The 13,932-nt window shown below is 39.3% G+C and overlaps 1 protein-coding gene across 32 annotated transcripts in view; it reads right to left on the bottom strand.

Annotated features, from left to right (window-relative positions):
* Nucleotides 1-11,189: 11,189 nt before the first annotated feature.
* Nucleotides 11,190-13,932, bottom strand: part of ZBTB20 (zinc finger and BTB domain containing 20) — a 496,803-nt gene continuing 494,060 nt past the window's right edge. For all 32 annotated transcript variants that reach the window (XM_068958946.1, XM_068959053.1, XM_068959048.1 and 29 more), the window contains one exon: nt 11,190-12,002. In XM_068958946.1, coding sequence (XP_068815047.1) covers nt 11,584-12,002 — 419 coding nt within the window. In that variant the 3' untranslated portion in view covers nt 11,190-11,583. The remainder of the gene's footprint in view (nt 12,003-13,932) is intronic.

Below are 13,932 nucleotides of genomic sequence, written 5' to 3'. Positions count from 1 at the left end.
GACACAAACTTCAAACTCAACAAGAACGTTGTGTGAAGACAAAAAAAAAGGCAACATTTTCCAACAAAAGCTGGAAAACTTTTGAATTGAAACTCAAACCTGCCAGAGATTGTTGTCATTTGAAAATGGGGAAGATCAAGTGGACAAGTAAAGATGCAGTTAGAATATATTAACAGGAAGGGGTGGAGGTAATTTGTATCCTATTCCTGTCAACATCCACTGGCCACATTCAGAATAACTGCACAGAGAATAGTGTTCTTCCAACCCCACGCTGCTGTGGTGGAGATCTTAGGAAATCTTACAACTCTTAAGAAACAGAACTTGGAAAGAGTGAAAGATAACTTACAGCGTCTTTCGCCAAGGCCAGTAACAGAAGAGGAAAGTCTGACATATACTTTCATATGAAACAACAGGACGTCTCCAAAGAGAGCTAATACATAACCTTAATTGTTTTGATTGATTGTTCTTTTGATATGAAAGGGATAGCAGGGAATAACCTCTAACTCTTTGTAGAGTCTAATACTGTTTTACCTTTTCTTAAAAAAAAGTTATTTTCCTACGTCTTGCTACACAGAGATTAAAACAGCCTGAAAAAATTTTTTAAAGACAAGTAAAGAAGCCAATAATATGAAAAGCACACTAGAGCTGTAATAATGATTGTTAAATGCTTCAAATAGCTGCAGCAGTTGATTGGGTTGTGAATGATACATGTGAAAAATAAATTTTCTATGATCATAGGCAGATGTAAAAGTTAAATGATTATACTATGTATATATATTGATATAGAATTGCTATATATATTGTGTACTGTATGTTCTAGCTTTCAGAAATACTGTAGTGTACTGTACTTAACTAAGCAGATCTAAATAGCAACTTGTCATTTTCCACAAAGTCACTAGTACTGTTAACAAAAACCAAAAAGTCTATTTTTTTCCAGTAAAAGAAATACGTACTGTTACAGTCACAGACATTTTGACTATAGAGAGACAATGTACATTTAACCAAAAAAAATCCCCAAACCAAAAAAGCTCACCCCAAAATCAATCAGCCAAAACTGTCACGTTTATCATCTTACTCAAAAGGGGAAGGGAAATGCCACCAATACACAAAGAGGAATAACATTTACTCAACTTTTCATGAGTGAAAACAAAAGAAACAAAACCAGAAGATCCCCAATAACCCTTTCTGTGACAAGGACAATCTGGTAAAGAACTCTGAAGTGAAAAGACTAACATTATTTTGGGGTCACATGCTCCCAAAATCGGCGGCTGTAGCTAAACATACTTAGCCCACTAACTAAATGAGAGCAAAATGAGTTCTAGAAACCTTGCAGCTTGCACGGATTAGATGCTCAGTGCTTTCACTGACCAATTCCTTCTTCTCTTGACAATCTACCAGTCTTCTAGACACACTAAACACATATAAGCCTGAAAAGATTTTGGCAAAGGCTACACGGACTTCAGGAGAAATTTAATTGTTAGTCACTACACATTTGGACCAGATTGTTTGGACTGCTTGTAAAGGTAACCAACAGCCAACGTGCTGTAGAGTCCATGAGGTGGGGAAAGAGCTGTTTTATACAAGGCACTGGAAACAACAGACTTCAGACTCCATACCTTGATTATTTTAAGTGCTTGTCCTATCTGTACACTGTGCTGCTATTTAATGACAATTTTTACTGTTCTTTTAAGGGGAGTGGAGAGGCAAGTTTAGATTATATTGCTTGCTTTTTAGTCCTCTGTCACATGATCATGATTAAATCCAATGGAAATGAGTGACTGAACTCAACAGTGTAGTTCCAGAGCTGTCGACCCTCACAGATGTCCGCTTCTGCTAGTGAAGCTTGCTGAGCTGGACTATTTTATTTATTTTGTGGCTGACAGGCCACACGAGGCTTTGAGAGGCACACTTTGGCCTTCCCTGCAGAACGGGTACACATACTCACAAAAATAAACTGGACTCAATTCTGGAGTCATTACTCGTGCTTTGAATGATGTCTTATTTGGGCAAACATCCAGTTAAGAGAATCTCACCTACAGAATGTGTTTTATGAATATATGTGTGTATACATACTACATAAGTAATGTACTACAGACTCATGCTAATAGCTTCACAGTTCATGTTGCAGCCATGTTCCGTTTAAACTTTCTCTTGAACCATGTGAGTCCTCACACCCAATTAGCAACCTGTCTGTAAAGCAGGAAAGAGATAGTTAGCTACTCCTTACATACACACACATGCACGCAGGTGTGCGCACGCGCGTGCGCGCGCACCCACACACCCACCCACACACACACACACAGAGGCCATATAATTCAGTTTTATTCAAGGAGCTCATAGATACCACCAGAATATGGGATAAATGAAAACTGTCTAAAAGACTTCATGGGAAGACTGAGAATAAAAAAGCTGTGATGCATTTCAGGGTACTAAACAGTTGTGTGAATGCAATCATACCTTCTGAATGTCATGTTCATTTTCAGTTGAACAGTATATATTCAACATAGAGGCACTGTTAGGAGACTTTACAAGCATCAGCAAAGAATATAGCAATATCCAGGCATCAAAATCAAAAGGAACAAAATGAAGTAGACAGAGTACCTAATCAAATGTATGGATCTCAGAAAGATACCTGTCTGTTTTGTAGGAACAGGAAACTGCAGAACAGGACAGCTGACAACCAGTAGGAATCTAATCATGCTCTGTATGTTCCTCAGGTGTCATATGACTGCTGAACTTGGCAAAAATCACTAAGTCAACTGTATGAAGCGTGCACGCTGCAGAAGAGTGCAGGTCTCCCGGGAACGCAGCTAAAGCAGCAAATGCTTTGCTTCACCGATACCAATGCCTCCCTCAGGATAAGCCCCACTGGGACCTTCTGAAAGCACACGGTTTACTATAATACTTAAGCACAATTTGATTTAGAGCATTTACTAGAGAGACACTTGGGGTGTGGCTGCATGACTGGGCGTGAAACTTTGCAGCACAAAGAGGGCTTAAGTGCTAATAAAGATTGCATGAGGAGTGGAAACAATAAGGTACCTGATGGGCTTAACTGGATAGAAGTTCTCATACATGATGGGCTAGCCATGCTTCATTTATTTGTATAATAATACTACCGCAGCAAAAGAATGCTTTTACTGTTAGCATGCTTTCTTAAAAAAAAAATCACAACTGAAACAATAGAAGGGCTTACTTATTTCTCCAGTGACATTCACGCAATGCCAAAAGTGCCAATACAGGTTGCACTGATGGAAATTAAAAACAGAATTTGTCACAGGGAAGCAGCTTTTCACTGGATTTCCGTTACAAATTCACTGGCAGGGGTGAGGCTGGAGTCAGTAGTCAAATCACAAAGCCTTACCTTCACATTATTAATTTCAAGTGAAAGCTTTGCCTAGGAACATGATTTATCCTCCAATGTTTTACAGCGAGTCGATGCCAACCTCATGAAAAGGAGGAGACCATTTTGGAGGAGGACCAAACCTGGTGCCGTAACTGAAGGTAAGAAAGAGCTGAGAAGCACTGTGCAACAGTGAAGAGGCCATGGTGCATCATCAATACTTCTTGACTTACTCCCTACCCTCTCAAATAGGAAAACATGATATAATGCATTTCATATGAAGGGAATGTTTAAGATGAAACTCTGCTACAGACACAAAACATAACTACATTCCAAACTGCTCAGATACATTTCTGTTTTAAGGCAGCAATTGTGTATGAGGCTGCAGTGCATTTGCTTCCTGAAGAAATATCCTCTAGCGTTCTGTTTTTTGAAAAATAGTTGTAGGGACAGAATTCATGTTAGTTGCTCAGGATAAAAGTGTAAACTGAGGGGGGGGGGGCTTAAAACCCAAGTTGACAGACTGCTTGGAAGATGCTCCTGGTTTGCTTACCTCAATGTTACCCCAAAATGTTTCACTTCTTTCTTTCTCCCTATTTCTCCTTACTTGCTCTATGTATTGCAGAACCCTGTTCAAGACAAAGGGAAACACTATGAGCGTTCCTTGGGTGTATGTGGTTGCGCACTAAATCTCAGTTCACTGAGTGCTGGGAAGGGAAGTAAGATTGTGAAGTAGGTTTAGTTCTGGCAGTGGAAACTGTAATCGTGATACTATCAGAAGAATCACATTATACTAGCAGTGTTCTGCCTCTCTCAAATTTGCCTCGTTATTATTTTTAATGCTTTCACTGAATAATTCTGGGGGAAACTAGCATGTTAAAAAACATAACTAATTCTTCTCCCCATGTGGCTTGTCAGAATTATGGTTAAGTTGAGTCTGGCTCCTTTTATTTCATAATAAACCCACAAACATCTTTACTTGAGATATCAATTGCAACTTTAGTAGTGACTTAAAGCACATTCCTGGTCTGATTTACTTTTTTACCTTATTCGCAGCAGATCAGTCAACTCTGCTTCTCCTACGCTTGGACTCTCTTGTAACGCCTGGGATCAAGCACTGTGCAGAGGCTTAAATGCAAAGAGAAGCCAGTACCATTGCTAAATTTTTCACGCAAAAATATCTATCAATATTTAACTTTTTTTCACTAGAAACATAAATTTTAAATGAAAATTACCTAACGCTATCCTAATGATTATAAACATTCATTTAGAGTGGATGCATGTCCAGATACAGACAGACACACACAAGGAACCAATTCTTCTTTCTTTCACCCCCAAATTATGCACTTGTGTAACTCCACTGCCTTCACATGAGTTATTCCTGCTCCATACTGGAGGGACATCAGAAATAGAAACACTGAATGCTTAATACTTTTTCTGTTCCAAGAGGCACAAACCTAGGTGATCAGATATCAGCCTTGGGAATAATCAGATGGATATACACTATTACCCAACACATCTTTTTTCTCATTTACATTTTTTCTTAGAAAAACAAAACAAATACTCTTCCTTGTGTTTTGCAAAAATAGGTCTAAGACAGTGAAGCATTCTTACTTTAGACAGGGCCTCCCTCTCTCAGTGTCATACATCTGTTTGTATCTGTTTGTTCTACAGGGAAGAAAATATAAGCTGCCCCTTGGTTTTGTTTCAATTAATTTAAACAATATGCGTTTACTCTAACTAGTCCACCTATAACTCTCTCCTAGTTTCCCACATCTATCAAAATCTGGGGACTCCTTTGCTCCTGTTGAAGTCAACTGGATCACTCAGTGACTTCAGAGGAAGCTGACTCAGACCTTAAGTATTGCTTCTAGCAGGACAAATAAGGTGGTTAACAGAAAGCAGCAGTAACACCGACTTAGCGTGGACAGAGCATATCCCTGACGCAAAGGAATCTAGCGTTAGGCCACCTTCATACACTTGGCTGTCTGAGCATGCTGCAGAAACATGTCATTTCCAGTATCTGCCCCTCTGCAAGGATTTTCCTCTTGATTTTGGTTTCTGTCAAGGAGACATTCAAGGATTGGAAAAGGGTTTTCACTACATTTACAAACGCAAGACTCCAGATTTAACATACTATCAACAGTTTCTCTCATATGCCTTCCTTCAGGAGAGCTGAGATCACTTAGGGGCCAAATCCTACTTAGTGACAAGTCTCTTGGGAACTGAGGAGGCTCAGAACCTCTCAGGGCCATGTCTGAGTTCTCCTCACATTATACGTTCTTTAGGAATGTTCACAACCAGTGTAAAAAGAAATTGGGAATGTGAAAAGCAGCTACTACGCTTCAGCTGATCAGATGCTGCTTCAGTGAGGTATTTCTATCAGCCAGGATTATTCTGGATACCAGAGCAAAACGCATGGATTATCAAGGTCTAGTTTCCCTTCACAGAACAGCCTCCAGATATTAAATCAATACTATGTTTTTTAGAGCAGCAATCATCTTCAGCAGTGAGAACTGGAGAACACCTCAGCATAAGACTATCAGAAGGGTCACAGATCTGCAGTCCTAGGCATGCAGGGGATCTGGTTACGTTTGAAATGATTTGGGTGCTTCTGATCTCGGGTTGAACTCAACTGTCCTGCAAAGAGTATCTTTTGTGCCTTTTCCCTATGGGATTTTGGTTTCACTGCAAAGAGAGGCAGGACAAGCTAGCGTAATACTTGCTAAAGGCAAGAGATTTGTTTCTCCACCAGGTAAATGATCCAGCATTCATCGAGTACCTCAAGGTTGACTGAAATCCATCAGTTTTGGGCTAGGTAAGAAGTAAGGAGCTTACAGTATACTGGTTATTACCTGTCTCTCCTTTGGATGAAAAAGAAATTAATCTAACTAAGAAAAATGGATGTCACTTGGCCACTTTGATCTTAGGGCAAAGGGAAATCTCATTCTCTTAGGGAGTCAATGTTATCATTAAATGCTATATTTCCCTTTTAACTTATTGGGAATTTGGGCTGGTTTTGAAAGTAGCTAATAGCATAGGCCAGAAGCAGGCCTAAGGGAAGCTGGGAAAGTGTCCCCAGAGCAGCTCCTGCAAAATGTCTGCATCTGTTCCCCTCATGAGAGACTATTAATAGTGTCAGGAGTTTTGTGAGAGAAGGGACCAGCTTGAAATGATCATACTAACATTTCTGAAGACTGATGTATTCTCCTTCTATGTTCTCATTATTCATGAGTTGCACCTGCTACTCCTCTGCAAGAGATTATTGTAGTAGAACCTCACTAATCCACACACCCCAGACACACATACACAAAAGCTATCCTCTCCTTATTGATCAGCAGAGCCTGACATTGTGGTCCTGCATTCCTTGTGGATTCGGATTTCCCAGACGGAGGCAGACTTCAGTGGAATGGGCAAGAGAAGACAGATTTCGGTCTTTTGATTTATACTTTCATATAATACACGAACAGGGGGGTTTCAATGAACAGCAACAAACTGAACCTGAAAAGGAAACACTTTTTTTTTTTTTTTTTTTTTTTTTGCTCTACAGGGCAGTAATTAACCTGCAGAACCCACTTCCACAGGATACCATTAGGGCCACCTAGCAATTAATGGACTTAATAAATAATTATAGAATAGTGAAAATATTTGCCACAATATTCAACTTTTATATGGCATAAAAAGTTAAGGCCATAAATTATCATGTCTTTAGGCTAAACGCAGATATATAACTAACGGGACTGATAATAAATTTTCTCTCTTAGGTTTAATACTTCATAATTATCCCATACAGTCTTCTCACTTTCCTCCAAACCATCTGTAACCAGCCACAGCCAGAGACAGAATACTGGGTGAGGTGGAACCATAGGGCACATTTGGTCTGGCCATTCTTACATTTTGAAATGACTTCACCAGCCTCAGCAGCAGTAAGAGAAGGCACTTTCTCTCATTTACCCTAAGGCTTCCTTTATTGCACTTCTGCCTTGTAGAGCGGCCTTGATTGATATGCTTGTATTTGTGCCCTATTAGTGCCCTTTTCCATTGCCAAAGCAATACAAAGAGAGCTTCAGGGATAGAGAGAATCAGGCTCAAGGAATGCAGGATATTTCATGCTCCATCAGAGGGATGTGCTCTTTCTCATCCACATCATTTTATCAGGTACTTTGAAGGAAGCCTTTCAAGCATACCGAGACAGATGCACTCAAACACTGTTACTAGCACTTTGTAGATCATTGTGATTACTAGTGTACTACAGGTATTCTTTCTACTAAGGAATATAGTAGCAATACACGAAGCTTGGAAATATCTGTAATATTGGGATATTGCAGTTGTTTCTACAGACAGGAGGAAGCATTATTAAAAAGAAATGAACATTTTAAAAGGTAAAGGGGTTGATGTCTGAGCTCCTAAGTCCATAAAGGGGCACTTAAAAAGTGAGTAAGTGACCTGATGAGCAGTTTCAGCTGCATTTGTAGTCAAGCTGAAAGACCCTCCATATCTTACAAAATCAAGTCACTTATTTTTCAGCCTGGAAGTTCAATCAAATCAGTTTATATTTGAGGCAGCCATTTGTGAAAACCTTGGCCTAAACTCTTTGACCAGGGATTTAAAATTCAGTCTAGTATGCCTTAGCTTTACTTTAAGAAGTTTGTTTATTTTTTAATTGGCACCTTTCATTCAGTCACAACTGATCTTTAATTCACTTTAATATTGAAGATGCTGTGTTGTAAATTTGCATTTCAAAGATGATGCTTCTTTGATTTAGAGAAGGCTGAAAAATGGAAGAATCAACATTTATACCAGATTTTTCTTTCTGAACACTCTAGTATTCGGATTTTAGTGGATGTAAACCCCTATTCTTATTTCATATGTACTAGCATATAACTTCTGACATAAGAGTCATATTTCAGAATATGTCACATCTTGACTTTAGCTCACAAGACTTATCAACAGCTAATTAAACAGCTTTTCCCCAGACCTCAGATGGCAAATGAGCAGCTACAATTTTGAAGCTGGGTAAAATTTTTCAGGGAACTATATGGGAGAACACACAACTTTTTGATACCAAAGATCTCAGGAAAAAAAAAAAGAAACACCTTCAAATCCTTTTGTATACCTTCACCCCTCACTCTCTCCTCCTCCTGTTGTCTCCAGAACATTAATTTTCTGTACACATTTCTGTACAGAATGTCCTTACATGGCAGACATTGCAATCTCCCTCTCTGTGTCTTAGGTTTTGTCTTTCACTTCTTCATTTACATGTCAGCATTGATTTTATCAATGCAGCTATGAGAATAATATTTACTAACTAATTTGTGCTCCTTCTCTAACTCAGCCAAAATAACGGAGATATTTTTAAAAATCCTTAAACTACCCAAAACAAATTGGTGACCAAAAAAAATGTTACCAAATAAAAGGCTCATTTGCCTTTGCCTCAACGTCTCTTTACACTGTCTAGTGCAATTGAGAATCAGGCCTTCACCATTTAGGATCTGCTGAACAATACCTTGCAGTTTACAAAAAGATTCAGAGACTGAATTGTCTGTCATTTTTTTCTGTCATTAATAAATCAATCAGTAATGGAACAGGTCTAGAACATAGCAACAAGGTTACCTGTGCTGAATCTCAGACATCTGATACGGAAGCTGCAGGTGTAAGAACACTCGAGATTTTATGTGGAAATCTAGTGATTCAATATTTAGAAAGTTGTCCAGCATAAAAGAATGCATCATGTGAAATATTCAGTGTTTACAAGCAAAGTTTTGTAAACTTAAGAAAGCTTAATTTAAATATAGACACATGTAAAAGCTAAACTAGCAATTTTTCTTTTTTTTTCTTTTTGCATATTTTTGCTAGGTGCTTCTTCTCTGCCTAAAATATAAAGTCCAGAGTGCAGCTGGTGCAAATCCTAAGATTTCAAGCAAGACAAAGATAGTGTCAGACACCGATCCAACTGAACTAAGGACCCATGTACTTTGGGAGTTGGCTTTGGGGGGAAAAGTTCTCACAGAGATACACAGAAGACTAGGGAGAACACCAGCCCAAACACAATAAAACATAATACAAAACACCAACATATATAGGCAGGTCAGGAATCAATCTTTCACACCAGTCCTACATTCCTTGCATAGGTTTGGGTATGCAGAGAATGTGGGATGTGGCCCTTAAGTAAGACATTTTTGCAAATGAAGAAGGGAAGATTATTTGCAACCATACAATACTAAGTTATTTTGGCATCAGCACAAATTACAGGGGCAGGATCGGATTCCCACACAAATATGGAAGCTCTCTAGCGAGCAAGGCAGGGATGAGAGAACAATACAGCAGATTAATTCTTCTCCAGTGACCAAAAAGAAGGGAAATCTTAGTTATTACACATTTCCAAAACTTTCATTATTTTTTCAAATATGAAAAAAGAAGAAGAAGAAAAAAAGACTACAGCGTCTATCATCCCAAAGTCCAAGGGAACATTGCTAGAAATTCTCTTTCTCAAAAGGAACCTCCCTTCAATAGAAATCTGAGAAGAAACCGAAAAAGGAAACAACAGAACAGAATCTTGGTAAGAGCCAAAGGAGAACCACGTAATTTAAAAACAAAGTAGCAGTTTAAATGATACTGCAGGATGCACAGACTCTAGTAGATAATCTCACAGATGACTTCACAGAGCCCCTCATCGACCCAGGTAATTCTTGATTCCATTTGAACAAAAAAGGCAGGGAGAGAGAGAGAGAAGGAGAGAGAGAGAGAGAAAATAATACTAGAAAAGAAAATTAAGAAACATTCTTCCTCTTTTTTAAAATAAAAATCAAGATCATCTCCCCTCCCCCCCTCTATCTGGAAGCAGGTTAGCTAACCTTAACAGTCTCAATTTAAAATAAAATATATATTTATATATATATTCATATATATAATAAAAGAGAAGATATTAGTGGCAGTGTATGCAAAACAAAAAAGAAAACAAAGAAAAATTACTTTTAACAATCTCACTTTTTTGTTTTTTTACACAAATACTGTTGTAAATATATTAAAAAAATCAGCATTCTATCTGGTAAACGTCACTTCTGCCCCTCTATAAAATTTTGAATTAAAAAAGTCCCAAGAACTCTTTTTTTTAAGTATTACTCCCCTCCCCACCCACCCTCTATTCCTCCTTCTTCCACAAGAATAAATCCTGATGCAACTTTTTTTTTTTTTTTGCAAAGATTGTGGGAACTAACCCTTCTCTTGTACCTAGATCCATAGGTTGCAACCTCTGATATCTTTGATTTTCCTCTGTGTTTCTCTTTGCCTTCTGTGAAAGTCCCTCTTGATTGTGCTGAGGCCCTGGGCTCAGCGAAGACACTGAATAAATTACAGAAAGCCACCGTTGCGCGTTGTCTGACTCTTCTTGGTTTCTGCTGTAAGGTGGTGGTGGTGGTGGTGGCATGGGAAAAGCAGTGGGGAGGGTGAGCCAGAGAGCGTGGGATGGAGCAGAATCCAGGTGAGGAACCTCTGATTCTCTTTCCTCATCCGGCAGGGACTCCACACTATCCAAGCCACACTGCCTTGCACTCCCCTCAGCCCTTTTGTGTGTGTTTGCGGATGCAGGTGTGTGTGAGACAGCAGACACGTGGTGGAAACCAGCAGGGCCTTGTTTCCTCTGGTTGCTGGTCAACCAGAAGCAAAATATTCCACAGTTCTAACTGGATACTGTGAAGTCCAAAAGCGGTCAGAATTGTGAGTTATGTCCATTGAAACACTGCGAGCGGTGTACTTATAACGACAGTAGGCCTTGTAGATTTTGTAATATATTTTGTTTTGTTTTGTTTTTTTTGTAGTGCTCTTCACAAGTGAGAAAAAAAGAAATTGTTTTTTGTTTTTATTTTTCTGTCTGTTTTTTTGTTTTTTTGTGTTTTTTTTTGTGTTTTTTGTTTGTTTTTGTAGTAAAGAAGGGTTGTATTTAGAGGCCAGTAGCTAGAGATCCAACCAGTGGAGCTCATGAAGCACTACCTGGCCTTAAGGCCACCATCCGAGGGAGGCTGGGAAAACTATTATTCACCCAGCCTCCGGAAATGTAATGTACCAGCAGGCAAAAAACAGTTCTTCATGTAGTACAAAAACAACAAAACGAAACGAACCCAAAAAAAGGAGGAAAATAAAGGTAAAAATGAAACAAAAATCATTTCTTAAACTCTAGTGCCATAGCTTTTTTTGTTGTTTCTATTTTTTGTTCATAACAAAGAGAGAGAGAGAGATTCTACTTATCCATCTGACACATGCATCCTCATGTGGTCGTTGAAATGCTCGATTTGGTCAAACTTAGCTGGACAGACAGAGCAGACGTACGTGGTCCCCTCCGTGCAGGCCACCACCCCAGCAGGGACGGCCCTCGCGCCAGTGCCCGTGGCTCCAGGTGTGCCGTTGGTGGCGCTGTGCAGAGCCACATGCCTCTCCAGCAGGGTCTTGTGGGAGAACTTCTTCTTGCAGATATAGCACTCGTAGGACTTCTCCCCGCGGTGGAGGCGCATGTGCACGTTAAGGGAGCTCTTCTGGGTGAAGCGCTTGTTGCAGATACTGCACTGGTATGCCCTCACGCCAGTGTGCGTCACCATGTGTTTGATTAGGTAATCCTTTAAAGAGAAGGAGCGCCAACAGATGCTGCATTGGTGGGGCTTCTCACCTGCCCATTACCAAAGACAGAAAGAGAGAGAGAGAGAGAGAGAGAGAGAGAGAAAGAAAAACAGAAAAACAGAAAAGAAGATAATAAAATTAACTCAGCTCTGTATCACTCTTTGCAATAAACTAATGGTAAGACTGACTGTGATCTCTGGAGGGATGCTCTGGCTAAGAAAGAATAATTGTGTTAATAACCATGCTTTCAATACAAAAAATATTTTGTGACTAGAGGTTTCACAGTGCTTTCCAAAGGAGGCTGTAGGTATTCCCTATTTATACACTGTTAAAAGAAGCTGAGACGAATCGTTCAAGTTCACACGGTAAGCAGTCGCAAAGACAGGACTAGAATTAAAAGATCCTGGCTTCTGCCCCCGTTCTTCAATGACACGGCCTCTGCCATCCCAGAGGATGAGGAAGAAGGCTGGCGTTCCTTTCTTGTCCTCATTTCTAAGAAAGAAAGACCTTAGGTCTAAGAAAGACCTAACAAAGGTCTTACTCAAGTTATTTTACCTTTAAGAGCCTCCATTACCCTACTTGTATGCAATAAAAATACGGAGAAAGCTAGTGATCTACCTGCCTGTCACAGATAGCTGAGCTTCAATGCACCCTTTTTTGTCACATTGCTTTAAAATTTCTCCTCAGAAGAGAAATGCTAGAGGAATGCAAAGCAATTCTACTCCTTATAAAAGGTTTAAATTTGTTGCCCCTTTTTCTGGTCAAATCTGGTAGCTGAACCATGGGCAACAGTAATTAAAAGGGTGCTTCAATATACAAAATGTCTCAGGCCAGCTAGCACAGTGGAAAGGGCAACCCAACAGATATACTTCTACTATAACAGACATGAAATTTAAATGCTGTCACTGTCCATTAAATAAAATACCTAATCAGCTAAATCAGAGAGATGAAATACGTATGTCATCTACCACATTGCCTTCCCTACCCAGAGCCATTGTAAAACTGATGACAGCAACTCGTATAAGTGAACTCTGACCCCATCCAGACAAACCAGTGACTATGAGGATGCACTGAAGAAAATATTTAGCCCATTACACATGACTGGTTTGTCCAGACTTCTCTTAATTGTTCCTCACGCTGAGACTTCTTTTGCAAGACAACGTTATAGCCTCATATTTCATGGTATGAAGCAATATTTTCATGATATGTGGCCATATCGATAATGTAGCCAAGTCCCTGAATGTCCCATCAAAATCTGCCTTTTAATTTGTTTCCTACACTACTCGTGGTATATTTCAGGCACGGCAATTCATCATCCCAAAACCTGTCATGGAGAGAGATGGTACCTTAACTCTGAATCAATCAGAATAATTCTCTATTTCACTGACTGAAAAATGGTTTTCCTTTGGCCATTCTGCAATTTCCTATCCAGCGGAGATTCTTCACTTCCACAGACATCCTGCTTCCTTCTTCTTACAATCTATTTGGGACTATTTTAAACTCTGAAGAGTCAATCTTCAGGAAGCATCATGTATCTGTGGCAATATATCATTTACTCTTTGTAGAGCGAGATTCCAATACGCTACTTATATTCAATTTTAAGAGAAGATGATTAATATGGATTGGATGGGAAGGACCTACATTTTTATGTAGGTTATGTAGGCTCTTGCCTTTGTTTCTCTCTCTGACTATTTCGCAGTATGCAGACATGATGCCAACATCTGTGAATGAAATTCACAGGCTGTTCTTCCTTGCATCAATGATGAATTTGAGCCTACTTGGTGAAAGACACTTGGTCAAAAAAAAAAAAAAATCAAGTCTTTACTTTCTCTGCTGTGCCAACATCAGTAGTGTGCTGAGTGTAGACAGGCCAATATGCAGGACACATGCATGTTATGTGGAAAATGATAGCATGTTAGCTCTAATCATGCCAGATTACTGTAGGAGAGACTGATTATATTTACCTTGCTCCTTTTTGC

The sequence above is a fragment of the Struthio camelus genome, chromosome 1 (assembly GCF_040807025.1).
Source record: "Struthio camelus isolate bStrCam1 chromosome 1, bStrCam1.hap1, whole genome shotgun sequence".
NCBI classification, from domain to species: domain Eukaryota; kingdom Metazoa; phylum Chordata; class Aves; order Struthioniformes; family Struthionidae; genus Struthio; species Struthio camelus.
This window is presented reverse-complemented; position numbering and strand designations above follow the sequence as displayed.